Here is a 14,747-nt window from a genome sequence, read left to right as displayed (position 1 = left end):
GAGTTTTAATCCTCCTATTTGTTCAAAGGTCATAGGACTGGAGATGACAGCATAATGAAAATTTTGTTATATTGGCCAAATCTCACATATCTGTTGTAAAATAGGTTCACTGGTTGCTTTGGAGTTTGGTGGATATTTCCAATTTGGAAAAATCTGTAGAGGGCCCCCTGGGAAGGCACATGGGCATTTCTTTAATTGTTGTCAGCTTAGTCCGAGGCGACTGGCAGAGCCTCGTCTCAGATACACATTCCCCAAGAAGGCGGAAAGTGTTATCAGCTTGGCCTTCATAGATGTGTAAATCCAGTCAAGCACCAGGAATTCTAGGGCCTACTCAAGAATGCAAATAAGCTCCTTTGATCCTAAGTTTTGGTGATACTTCCTGGTATTTGGGGGTATAAAATAAATGCGCTGCCTGGGTTCAGCGTCCTTTCCCTCCATCAGAGTGGCAGTGTCCCACCTGGCTCCCAGCTTATTTCTATTTCTGCCTCTTGTCTCTTTCTTTCTTTTATTTCCTAATCCCCAGCTCCTCTACTCAGGAACCAGACCTGTTCCTTTTCCGTGCTGGACGCGGAAAAGAGAGAAACACCCCCACAAAAATCCTTTCTAGAACTACTTTAGTGACTGTTGCAGCTGTACCCTTTGATATGGGAATGCTTCTGCCCATTGAGAATGCATGAAAATTATCACCAGTACATATTTATATCCTTGAGAAGGGGACAAGTGGAGAAAATCCATTTGCCAAATCTCAAAATTTTAGCATATCAAATAGTCCTAAGTAGTTTAATTATCCCTTTGGGTAAAGAGATTCCCTTTGAAATGTTTCAGGTATTCTTCTGAAAAATACTAAACTTATTTTCAAATTAAAATAAAGGACTAATTTTTGAATTTTGGGAGGTTTGTCAAACATCAGAAGTCTTAAGACACTTGGTTGCCCCACTGGTGTGTGGCTCAGTGGTTGAGTGTCGACCTATGAACCAGGAGGTCACAGCACATGCTGTCAGGACACATGCCCAGGTTGCAGGCTCAGTCTTCAGTAGATGTGTATTTTTCCATAAATCTTCTACAACTTCCTTTTTATGCATTCAGATTTTGTCCTGTTTTCCTCTATTCAATTCTGAAACATTCAGCCTTACTTTAGGACCAAATTACTTTATTTTCCTTCAACAGAGTGCATTTTCATTCCTCATGTTTTCTCTTATAGAACACACACATCTTTCCATATACAGTCATTTTCATTCACCAATATCCTCCTGTTTATTCTCATCAGTTTCCCAGCGATTCCACCTTTTAGTGCTCTAATCAGGCTTTGTCACAAGTGCCTAGATCTTAATCTTCAGCATCTTAAGCCCTCCTAGGTTTGTAGAATGGCATAGTAAGGTCTCCAACGTACTGTCCTGCTGTCCCCCCTTACCTTGTCTGCCAGCCCCAAAGCTAGCTGGGTAGTGGACAACCACATGTCCTTTTCTAATCTCAACTCTTCTTAGTGTTTTATTTAATTCATCATTTAACTTAGCAAGGTATAAGGATTCAAGTAACCAAAGATTTTGGGAAACTACTGAAAAATTGATGTAGAAACTTACCCCATTATCTCCAGTTAAACTATTTTTTTTTTTAACTCTTTGCTTTTTAACAATGGATGTTTTTAAAATTTTTATTTATTTTATTTTATTATTTTTTAAAATTCTCACCCTAGATATTTTTTCCATTGATTTTTAGCGAGAGTGGAAGGGAGAGGGAGAGTCAGAGAGAAACACTGATGTGAGAGAGACACATCGATTGGTTGCTTCCCGTATGCCCCTGACCAGAGCTGGGAGCCTGCAACCTAGCTAAGTGTCCTTGACTGGAATCGAACCTGGGACCCTTCAGTCCTCAGGTCGATGCTCTATCCACTGAGACAGATAGAGCATTAGCCTGCAGACTGAAGGATCCCGGGTTCAATTTTAGACAAGGGCACATGCCTGGGCTCCATCTCCAATAGGGGGCATGCAGGAGGCAGCCGATCAATGTTTCTCTCTCATCATTGATGTTTGTATCTCTCTTCCTCTCCCTTTCTCTCTGAAATCAATAAAAATATATACTAAAAAAAAAAAAAAAAGCAATTAACCATCATTTTAAGTTATTTTTCTTGCCAACAAATATTGTAATAGAGATAAAATGAGCTTATTGGACTAAAAGAGCCAGGTAGAATAAAAGTTGTATGTTTGTATTATTTTTCAGCGTTGATAACCCTGAAGGCATGCTTGTTTTAATTAAACTAATAACCTTAAGCTTGCTTTCACTGACTAAAGATTAATTCCAGATCATGTGAACTTGTAAAGCATTTGGGTTAGTTTTAGTTATTGGCCACTTGTATATCTTTGGAGAAATGTCTGTTCAGGTCCTTTGCCCATTTTTTAATTGGTTTGTTTGAGTTGTTATTGTTGATTTTAGTTCTTATATGTTTTGGATATAACCCCTTATCAGATATATGATTTGCAAATACTTTTTTCTATTCTGTGGGTTACCTTTTCACTCTGTTAGTGTCCTTTTGATGAACAAACGTTTTAATTTTGATGAAGTCCAATTTACCTATATTTTTTCTTTTTTGTCGTGTCATATTTGAAGAATCATTGCCAAATCATTGTCATGAAGCTTTTCCCCTGTGTTTTTTTTTTCTAAGAGTTTTATAGTTTTAATTCTTATGTTTAGGTCTTTCATCCATTTGAGTTAAGAAGTCCTTTTTTTTAAAAGTTATTTTTATTATTGAAAGTATTACAGATATCCTCTTTATTCCCCATTGGCCCCCCAACCACTCTGCCTTCTGCCCCTGCTCCCCACCCCCTCCAAGCCTTCGCCACACCATTGTTAGTATCCATGGGTTATACATATATGCACATAAGTTCTTTGGTTAATCTCTTCCCATCCTTCCTCTCCCTCTCCCTCTCCCTCTCCCTCTGAGAAGTAAGTCTTTTAAATGATATTAACCTTGGGTTTCTTATCTCTAAAATGAAGACATTACTTGTCCTACAGAATTGTGAGCATTAAGTAAGTGAGATTTGATGTGAAAATCCTAAAAAGTAAAATGCTAAATTTTGAATCAGCCTTGATAATATAAAACAGGCTAATCCAATGATGATGGAAAAAAAAAAAACTATAAGAGCTTACTTATTTGAAGTGTGCAACTTTTTTTCCTCTTTTAATAAAATCAAATGAAATTAGTGTCTCTTTGAAAGCATTTTTAAAAATGTAAGGTTTGTTGTACAGTAAAGTCCTGACCAACTTTCTGGAACCTCCAGCCTTCAGGAATCAGATTGAATTAGAAATATCAAAAATAAAGGTCATAGTTGTGAATGGGAATATTTTGCAGCTCCTACTTCTTCATCTTTCCGATTTTCCTTACTCTACTATAATCTGGTTTCTGCTTTTTTTCATGGGGACTCACTGAGGTTACTAGTGACCATATCCATTGCCAGATTTTGGCCTTGCTCACCCTCGATAGTAGTTAAGGAAAAAGAATCTCAAGCCAGACTGTTTATGTTTGACTTTTATTAGCTTTCTGACCTTACATAAAGTTGTATAACTTATCTGTGTCATTTCTTCACTTTTGAAATGGGGAAACAGTGACACCTGCTTCAGAGTATTTTAGAGTTAGGATTGAAAATTAAGTCTTTAAAAGCAGTTCTTTTGGCAGTTAAGAGCATCCTTGTAAGTTCTAATCCTATATAATAAAAGCCTAATATGCTAAGTGTCTGGTTGTCCATTCAACCAAGCAAAGCGTAATATGCTAATGATATGCTAGGGCTGCTCAACCACTCGCTATGACAAGCACTAACCACCAGGGGACAGACAGTTGACCGGTCGACCAGTCACATAACCTATTAATTATAGGTTATGATGTGCACTGACCACCAGGGAGCAGATGCTCTGACTGGTAGGTTAGCTTGCTGCTGGGGTTTGGCTGATTGGGACTGAGCGAGAAGGGCCAGACATGCCCTGGAGCCTTCCCACGGTCCCTCCCCAGCTGGCCAACATCCCGCATTTCTCCCCAGCCCCGATCGTGCACTGGTAGGGTCCCTCAGCCTGGCCTGCAACCTCTGGCAATCTGGGACCTCTTGGGGGATGTCGAAGAGCCAGTTTTGGCCTGATCCCACAGGCCAGGCTGAGGGACCCCACTGGTGCACAAATTTGTGCACTGGGCCTCTAGTAAAATATAAAGTAATAAAGGAACCATGATTATTTCTCATGGGAGATCATATTCAAATATTGTAGTAATATTTAAAGCTAAACTTTATATTTTACTTATTATTTTATTAAGATTTTACTTTTTTCGAGAATTTTTATGTTCACAGCAAAATTGAGTGGGAAGTACATATTTCCTTGCCTCCACACATACACTTCCACAATTGTGCATGTGTTACAATTGATGAGCCTACGTTGACCCGTCATAATCACCCAAAGTCCATAGTTTATATTACAGTTCAGTCTTTGTGTTGTATGTTCTATGGGTTTGGGCAAATGTATAATTACATGTATTCATCATATGGCATTATACGGAGTATTTTCACTGCCCTAAAAATCCTGTGTTCTTTTTGTTCCTCTTCTCTCCCTATCCCTCGACAACCACTGATCTTTTTGCTGTCTCTATAGTTTTGCCTTTTCCAGAATGTCATATAGTTGGAATCATACATTATGTAGCTTTTTCAGATTGACTAAACCCTTTTAAAATTGAGATGGAATTCATATACCATTAAATTTACTTCTGTATAGTTCAGTGGCATTTAGTATATCCACAAGGTTGTATAACCGTCACCACAATCCAGTCCCAGAACATTTTCATCATTCCAAAAAGAAACCTATCCCCATTAGCAGTCATTCCTCAATTCCTACTCTCCCAGGCCCTTGAAGCCACTAATCTAATTTCTTTCTCTGGATTTTCCTCTTCTGGACGTTTTATATAAATGGAATTATACAATGTGTGGCCTTTTGTGTCTGATTACTAAGCCTTTCTAATAAAGGTTTTAACCTTTTCAAAGTATGTTAATGTTTAAAAATAAATTAATAACACCTCTGTGAGGTAGCTAGGAACTTTGTGATGTAATAGCATTGTCAGGTTTATTATGTCTTCATGACCTTAGTTTACCAGAGGATGAAGGAAAGAGGTTAGAGGCAGCTGAGTGGAGATTTGGAAAAGCAAAGTTAAAGGAAAAATGGACATGATGATTTATGTAAAAAATAACTTAATCCTGTGGGATTTCTAGGACCATGAGTATTAAGCTTTATTGAAGTGTTACTGCAATTAAATACTCCAGTTATGTTTAATAATTTAAAATTTAAAGATGGGTTGTTGAGCCTTCAGTAGTTAAAGATTAAATCTTATTTCAGCAAGTTTAAAAGGATGTCAGGGTGGTGCTCTTGGTTATTCTAACCCTTTAAATGGAAGCCTGTTGCTACAGTATGCAGAAGGGGTATGATAAATTTATTTGTTGTAATGATTAACAAATCTAAAATTTGTTTTAATAATAAAAGTTTTGTCTTTGCTGCAATTATCTTGAGCAGAGGACATTTATATAATGGAAGTTTACAGCACTAATCTTGAAAGTTGTATGTATATTTGAAATTAATGGTATTAGTAAAAAGTAACATATTTCTGTAAATTTTACATAGTAAGGTTTTTGGTTTTAAAATAATAGTGCATTTTTGAGATGCAAATTAGTGCCAGTTTCACAATTGAATTTGTAGTTGTAACTATGTAGAGAAAAGTAATAGGATAACAAACCACAGTAGGCTATCTTGTTGTTTACCATGGCTCCTACCATTTTCTGGCATAAAGGTAGATCTTGGTAAATTATTCCTTCGTTTCTATCTAGTCTTTTGCCCTGATGAACTGTGCTGATGGACTGTATTCATTGATGAGGATTTCTTTTACCTGGAAGGCTAATGATCTGCTCCACGCATCTTTCCCTTGGGCCCCGTACTTTATCCTGCTTGTCTTTCTTGGGAGTTTTTCTCTTAATAGTAAGAGCTCCCCGATCCACTCTATAATATCATTCCCAAGGGAAATAAATTCGAAAAGGGGAAAGTTAATGAAAGTGAAAAGAAAATAAGAGGTATCCTTAGGTTAATAAAACTCTTGCTCCTATTCAACACTTGTAATCAAATCTTTGTTTTAGCAGTTCCAGCTTTATGTTGAGTTGCTTAACTCTGACCTTAAAATCTCTTTTCAGTGTTATCCTTTCCTCACATTGAATTTTCCTGCTGGGTTGAGTTGGTGGGAGTGGGGGCAGAGGGATAGAAAGAGAGAGTCCTGTGTGTATAGAGGTAAGGAGGAAAGCTTTGGGCAACCCATGAGGAAAATAGTATCTGCCAAGATAGTCTAGGTACGATTTTTATTTGTGTGTATGTGTTGGTGTTTTAATTTGTGTGTATATGAATTGATTTATAGAACCGAGATTGGCTGAAAATACGCTGATTCAGAAAATAATTTATAGTGTGCTAGCAATTTACCTATTGTATAAAATTTAAGTTCTTCTCAAAGCACATGAAAGCACTTTGTAGTTTTCAGCTTTTATATCTAAGAACTTACAATCAAGAAGCTCTTTTTATGATAGTTTTTATAAAAATTCAATTCCTTAAAAATATATCTTATTTATTCATATATTATGAATATTAGTTTTATATAAATATTCAAATGTAGTTATTGTTCACATTGTTTTTCATTACTGAAATGATAGTGCCTTGCTTGAATATTATTTATGTACTAGAGGCCCAGTGCATGGATTTGTGCACCGTGGAGTCCCTCGGCATGGCCTGCAGCAATTGGGCCAAAACTGGCAGTCCAACGCCTCCTGCCGCTCCTGCCTGCCACTCCTGCTCATCCTGGCCCTGCTACACTTGCCATGGGCTCATGTCCAGTCAGTCCCAATCAGGAGAGGCTCGTGCCTGAACTGCGTTGAGCGTCTGCCCCCTGGTGGTCTGTGTGCATCATAGCGACCAGTCGACTGGTCATTTGTCGCTTAGGCTTTTATATATATAGATATTATATCTGTTTCAGCTGGATTTGTTGTATATATATCTGCTTAGGTTGATATGATTTATGACAGACTAGAGGCCTGGTGCACGAAATTCATGCACAGGACGGGGGTCCCTCAGCCTGGCCTGCAATCCAAGACCCCCTCAGGGGATGTCGGGCCTAAACTGGCAGTCAGACATCCCTCTCGCAAACCAGGATGCTGCATGCACCAGTGACCATACTTTTCATACAGATGAAAGGCATCTTGCATGTATGGGCAGCTACGTTCCCCCCCCCCCCGGATTATAAAAAGTAGTATATAACATGATCTTTCTGAGGCAGTAGTACTATTTTCCCCATCTTATGGGTGGAAAAACTGAAGCAGAGAGAAGTTAAGTAATTGGCTTTGTCACACAGTTATAAGTGTCACAAAATGTACAAGCCAGAACCATGCATGTCATCACTGCATTATCCTGTTTTTTTCAGTGGTAAAGTAGCCTTGCCAGGTTTTAATTTTTAAATCTAAGAGACTGTTCCCAATATATAGATAGGGTAGGGTCCCTAGGCCTGGCTGGCGATCAGGGCCATCTGTGGGGTGACTGGTGGGCAGGGTGATCGGGGGGCCCCAGCTGGCACCCGCCTTGGCTGGCGGCCTGGCACTGCCTGCTGGCCAGCCCTGCCCCTCTGATCACCGCCGCCGGTTGCCTCCCTCTCGGGGGCAGTGCGCGTCATAGCGACCGGTCATTCCGCCATTCAGTTGATTTGCATATTCGGGTTTTATTGAATCCTACAGAGAAGAGGGATCTTAAAAGTTTTTCTAGTCTTGATTGCCTACTTAAAACAGAAACACATCTTCAACCAATTCTTGACATTTGGATCTTATAATTGCTGCTTTATTATAGCGATTGGTAGGGAATATACTCCTTTAGGCATTCCATTCTAATTATGAATAGTTCTATCCAATTGAAAATTGTACCTTGAATCTATTTCACTGTTAACTGTTCATCATAATTTTGTTCCTTTAGAACTAGATCCTCTTCTGTAAAAATACTCTTCAGTTGTTTGAAGACAGATGTCATGGGTCTCACTACATCTTATTTATGTAAAGCAAACCCAGTTTTGTTTTTTTTTTTAATTGTTAGTCATGTTACAGGATTTCTCTGTCCTCATCACTTAATGGACATGTTTGACTTTCTTGGCTTTAAATGTTTTTTACTACAACCCCAATAAAGAATACATTTTCTATCTCAACTGAATATAACCATACATATCGAAATATGTAAGTACATAGTTTTAATACGTGTATGTATCAAAAAAAATGTCCTAAGACAATATATCTTTACAATAATGTCTTCTGTTCTTTTAATTTAAAAAAATGCTAGCGTTACCCGTTACATTGTTTTATCCAGCCTGTGGTTTGGAACATACTATTCTAGTTTATATTCATGTTGCAGAACTAAAACAGTTTCCCAAAGCTGGATGTTAGGATAATCATTGCTAAAACAGGTTTTACCTTTATCACCTCAAAGAGAATATTCTGATGGTGATTACTAAGAAAAAGTTTACAGGATTGTCAAGTTATTGGTAATGAGTACTGTAAAACTAAAATACATGTAACTTTTATTTTTATCCTCAGGTGGCGACAGACAAGGTTGCAGAAAAGCTGAGTTCTACTCTCTCATGGGTGAAGAACACAGTATCACACACAGTCAATCAGATGGCCAGTCAGGTGGCAAGTCCATCTACTTCATTACACACTACATCCTCATCTACCACATTATCAACGCCAGCCCTTTCACCATCTTCCCCGTCACAGCTGAGTCCAGACGACTTAGAACTCCTGGCTAAACTGGAGGAACAAAATAGGTGAGTGAAGTTGTTTGTCTATTTTCTCTCCAATTTTCATACAAACTCAACCATTTACTCATATTAGGAATGTTTATTTTTTAGTTTTTGGCTTATTGTTTATCAAAATTACTTAAAAGTATTTAAGTCTATTTTGGAGTAGTTGGTCTTAAACTAAAGTTGCACTAAAATTTTCTTCTGGCTCACATAGCTTTATATAATTTCTTTTCTCTTTTTGTTTTTTAAAAAATATATTGATTTTTTTTACAGAGAGGAAGGGAGAGGGATAGAGAGTTAGTAACACCAATGAGAGAGAAACATCGACCAGCTGCCTCTTGCACACCCCCTATTGGGGATGTGCCCATAACCAAGGTACATGCCCTTGACCGGAATCGAACCTGGGACCCTTCAGTCTGTAGGTTGACGCTTTATCCACTGAGCTAGGTTAGGGCTCTTTCCTCTTTTTTTAAATTTTTATTTTAAATCACCATTTATCCCCCCATATACTCTTCCACCTCTACCCACCCCCTCCCTATATATTTATTTTATTAGTATAGAATATTCCCTAAATTCTTCCTGAATATTAGAAAAAAAAATTAAAGGCAAATAAAACCACCATTTTTAAATTTTTAAATATTTTTTTGTTAATTCTTACAATTCTCACCTGACGATATTTTTCCATTGCTTTTTAGAGAGAGTAGAAGGGAGAGGGAGAGACACAGAGAGAGAAACATTGATGTGAGAGAGACAACATTGATTGGTTGCCTCCTGCAAGCACCCCGACCACGGCAGGTGGTGGAACCTGCAATCAAGGCACATGCCCTTGACCAGAATCGAACCTGGGACCCTTCAGTCCACAGACCGAAACTCTGTCCACTGAGCCAAACCAGTTAGGGCAAAACTACCATTTTTGTTTTAAACTAGATATTCTCCTTTGGTTATGTCGTAAAATAATTTAATCAGGATGGATATCTGATTTGAGTTTTAGAGTAGGAAATCTCTTCATAAGTTTATTCATGGAAGGCAAAGCATCCTTTTCTGTTGATGAATATGAAGTAGTTGTTTACTCTGCTAGGAATGTGTGCTCTGGACTCTGTGTGTCATTTTACTATATTACTAGTGACCCGGTGCATGAATTTGTGCACACTGAAAAGAAATTAATTAGAATAAATATTTTAATATTGCTGTTTGCCCTTTCTCTGTAATAGAAGTGTCAACCAAATTCACGATCGACACTGACAAATCAAAACACATGCATGTGATTGGCGCCAGCAAGAGCTTTATATGTATCGTGCATGCGCAAGTCAACTTAGCCTTTTGTGTATATATATATGTAGAATAAACTTGCTTAATTAGACCTGCTTTCTGATTTAGCTAAATTTTTTCCAGCCCAGTGAAGCACCCCAACTTCTCTTTCAGGTAATTGTCAGCAACACAGCAGTAAATATCAACACAAAGCAGATTATTATTGTAGATCACGCAGGGAGAACAAAGGGTAAAATATTTAACTGCAGCAGTGTTTTACTATATTCTGTGCAGTGAGAAAACCTGAAGTCATTTTCAAGGTCCACCATTTCTCACTTCTTTTCAGTTAGGTCAAGTTTCTAAGCTTTCTAAATCTCTGTTTTCCGGCTAATGAAAAGAAAATAGGATTCCCTCGAGTCTCCTATCTATCTACTTCAGGACTTCTGTGAGGATCAAATGAGATGAAGCATGGGAAAAAGCTTCACAGACATTTGGTTAAAGTGTAAAATGTTTCCACCTGGCTATAAAGCAAGTCATGTTCCTAGGCTGAAGAAACTTCAATGAGGCTAGTCACTAGGGAGAGGAAGCGGGCGTTGCTATGTGACAGCATTACGTGGCGCCCACAGCAACTGTTTTTAGGCTGGGCTGGGCTGTGGGCCGCATTTTGTGCCATGGGGTCTTCACAGTGTTGGCTACGATTTGGTGGGCTGTTGCTCTGGCGTGGTGGCAGGGCCTATGTCCCTCTTGGGGGAAGCCGAGTGTTGCTTTGTTGGCGCCAGGTCCGTGGTGCCATTTCTTTGTAAATGGCCAGTGACTATCACAGCAGCTCCTGCATTGAGCATCAGCTCCCTGGTGGTCAGTGCACATCATAGCGACCAGTTGGATGGTCAGAGGGACACTTAACATATTAGTCTTTTATATATATAGATTATCAAAAGCTCTTTAGGGCATCAGCCCAAAAGGAATTATTAGAAGAGCATCCTTTTGTGTTTAGTCAAGATATATATTACCACTCACTTTAAGCATAATAGCAGAGATAATTTCTAGCAGCTTTTTAATTGACATAATAAAAAAGTACACTTAATAAGGTACACAGTTTGATATATGTATAAACCATAAAATTATCACCAAGATCAAGAAAATGAGTTTATCCATTATCCCACTTCCCCTCCCCAGGAAGCCATTGATAATGCTTTCAAACTAGTTTAGTTTGCATTTTCTAGAATTTTATAGAAATGGAATAAACACTATGTACTCCTTTAAAAAATATTTTTATTGATTTTTTAGAGAGAGAGGAATGGGGGGAGAGAGAGAAACATCAATGTGAGAGGGAAATACCATTGGCTGCCTCCTGCACGCCCCCTACCGGGGATCAAACCCTCAACCGGGCATGTGCCCTCACCAGGAATCGAACCAGCGACCTCTTGGTGCACTTGGATGACACCCAACCAACTGCACTACACCAGCCAGGGCATGGTGTACTCTTTTTTAATGGATTATTTCACTCAGCATAATTATTTGGAGATTCATCCATATGAATAGAGAAAGACAAGTACCATATGATTTCATTTATATGTAGAACCAAATGAACAAAATAAAGAAGCAAAATAGAAAGAGACTCATAAATACAGAGAACAGACTGACATCTGTTAGAAGGGAGGGGCGTTGGGGGACTTGGTGAAAAAGGTGAAGGGATTAATCAAAACAAAAAACAACAACTCATAGACACAAACAACTGTATGGGGAGTACCAGAGGTCAAAGGGGTTTAGGGGAAGGTAGAAGAGGGTAAAAGGGAGATTAGTGATTTTAGAAGGAGACTTGATTTTGGGTGATGAACATGCAAAACAATATATAGATGATGTATTATAGAATTGTTATACCTGAAACCTATATAATTTTATATATATATATTTTTATTTTTATTTATTTTTTTAAGGTGATCCGATTAGGTACCATATATATATATATATATATATATATATATATATATATATATATATATATATTTAAAATATATTTTATTGATTTTCTCACAGAGAGGAAGGGAGAAGGATAGAGAGCTAGAAACATCGATGAGAGAGAAACATCGACCAGCTGCCTCCTGCACACACCCTACCGGGGATGTGCCCGCAACCAAGGCACATGCCCTTGACCAGAACCGAATCTGGGACCCTTCAGTCCGCAGGCCGACGCTCTATCCACTGAGCCAAACCGGTTTCGGCGAAACCTATATAATTTTATTAACCAATGTCACATAAATAAATGCAATAAAAATTAAAACATTTTTCAAAAAAATAAGTACAGACATTTGTATTGATGTATAATTTCATTTCTACTGGGCACATACCTAGTGATGGATAACTGGTTCATGTAGTAGGTGTACATTTAACTGTCAGTCTGTTTTCCAAAGGGCTATACTTTTTCACGTTCTCACTATTAGCTTATAAACATTTCCTCTACATCCTTGCCAACACTTGGTGCTGAGAGTGTTTACTTTTAGCCATTTTAGTAGGTATTGATATCTTGTTTTTAAAAAAATTTATTTCTCAATTACAGTTGACATACAATATTATATTAGTTTCAGGTGTACAACATAGTGATTAGACATTTATGTACCTCACAAAGCACACCCCAATAAGTGGTACCCATCTGACACCACACATAATTATTACAATATTATTGACTGTATTCCCTGTACTGTACTTTATATCCCTGTGACTTTTTATACTGGTGGAAGTTTGTACTACCTAATCCCTTGCACGTTTTCACTCATTTCCCCAACCCCCTTTCCATTTGGCGACCATTAATTTTTCCTCTGTATTTACTAGTGTTAGTTTACCTTTTTTTTAGATTCCACATATAAACGAAATCATACTGGTATTTGTCTTTCTCTGTCTGACTTATTTTACTTAGCATAATACCTGAAAGCCTATCCATGTTGTCACAAATGGTAAGATTTCATATTTTTTTATGGCTGAGTAATATTTTATAGTATATAGCTACCAGTCTTCCTTATCCAGTAGTCTGTTGATAGACATTTAGGTTTCTTCCATATCTTGGCTATTGTAAATAAGCTGCAGTTAACACAGGGGTGCATATATCTTTTTGAAATAGTGTTTTGAATTTCTTTGGATAAATATCCAGAAGTGGAATTGCTGGGCCATATAGTAGTTCTACTTTTAATTTTTTGAGGAACTTCCATTCTGTTTTCCATAATAGCTGTAACAATTTACAGTCTGACCAACAGTGCGCAAGGATTACCTTTTCTCTACATCCTCACCAATACTTGTAGTTTATTGATTTATTGATGATAGCTATTCTGAGAGGTGTGAGATGTTATCTCATCGTGATTTTAATTTCCATTTCCCTGCTGATTAGTGATGAGCATCTTTTCATATGTGGGTTGGCCAATTGTATGCCCTGTTTGGGGAAATGCCTATTCAGATCTTCTGCCCATTTGTTAATCAGATTGTTTGCTTTTTTGGTGTTAACTTGTATGAGTTCCATATGTATTTTGGATATTAACTCCTTTCCAATATATCATTTGTGAATATCTCCTCCCATTTAGTAGGTTGTCTTTTATTTTTTAAGTTTTTAGAGTTCGATGTTGTCCCACTTGCTTGTTTTTTTCTTTTATTTCCATTGCTTGGAGAGTCATCTTTAAAAAGATATTGCTAAGAGCAACGTCAAAGAGTTTACTGTGTATGTTTTTCCTCCTCGGTGTTTTATGGTTTCAGGTCTTACATTTAAGTCTTTATTTTGAGTTTGGCATTGCAACCATGTATTCCTCTGCCCTCCCTATTCTCTTTCCCCTTCTCTTCTTTCCCCCTCTTCAATGATTAGAATCCAGACCATGAGAAAAATTTTTGTGTAGAGAATGGGTGGATGTAATGACATCTTTTTTGCCTTAGGAGAATAATCCTAGTGGGAAAACACGTCTCTCTGACTATAGTAGAAAAATAAAATGACAGGGAGCATTTGAGGTCTTGCTCCCCAGCTTATGTCATCAGTTTTACTCAAACTCTTAAGAATTCTCAAAAAAAAAAAAAAAAGATGAACACTAAGATCTTGCTTTCCTCTTCTTGTTCTTCCCTAATACCCCAACAACCTATTAAGTCCAAGGAAAAAATTTAAGAATAATTAGTTAAATTTTCTCCGAGCACTTCTGTGGTTTGTAGTGTAAATATGCAAGTTACATATGTAAATATTATGAGACACAACTGTTTTTAACAGGGGAGATGCTTTCTTTTAGTATTTTTCCTTCTCTTCTCCAAATGTAGATGAATATCTGGTTGTATTACTTAACTCTCTTTGATTCAGAAAGTATAAAAATGGCAGTATTTTAGAAAATGAAAATGAGAAACATGAAACTATCTAATTGTATAATTATACTTTTTCCTTCCTATAATTTTATGGCAGATGTCACTTTTGAAAAATAAGGACTTGTGGCAGTCCCAGAAAGATGTGAAGAAATGGTTGGATATAATGTCAAAGATCTGTTTGATGAAGGTTAATAATTTATAGCCTTAAAGTTGAAATGGGACAGTTATTTTTTCAAAATACAAAGAATTTGTATTCTTGGCTTTGGTAGAGATGGATTTAAGGAGGTATGGTTCAAATGTAATTAAGGAAATGAATGTTGCTGGTTTAATTTTTGAGTGGTTTAAA

General features: G+C 37.4%; 1 protein-coding gene across 5 annotated transcripts in view; it reads left to right on the top strand.

Annotated features, from left to right (window-relative positions):
• The window catches only part of EVI5 (ecotropic viral integration site 5), a 184,877-nt gene that overhangs the window by 25,634 nt on the left and 144,496 nt on the right, over positions 1-14,747 (top strand). For 3 of the 5 annotated variants that reach the window (XM_054721359.1, XM_054721358.1, XM_054721360.1), the window contains exon 2: positions 8,625-8,854. In XM_054721359.1, coding sequence (XP_054577334.1) covers positions 8,706-8,854 — 149 coding nt within the window. In that variant the 5' untranslated portion in view covers positions 8,625-8,705. Of the gene's footprint in view, positions 1-5,345; positions 5,445-8,624; positions 8,855-14,747 lie in introns of those variants that run through there. The other 2 variants (XM_028129965.2, XM_054721361.1) reach the window with 1 other exon arrangement.

The sequence above is a fragment of the Eptesicus fuscus genome, chromosome 9 (assembly GCF_027574615.1).
Source record: "Eptesicus fuscus isolate TK198812 chromosome 9, DD_ASM_mEF_20220401, whole genome shotgun sequence".
In the NCBI taxonomy this organism is placed as follows: domain Eukaryota; kingdom Metazoa; phylum Chordata; class Mammalia; order Chiroptera; family Vespertilionidae; genus Eptesicus; species Eptesicus fuscus.
The sequence above is the reverse complement of the archived record's forward strand: the minus strand, read 5'-3'. Positions and strand labels throughout refer to the sequence as shown.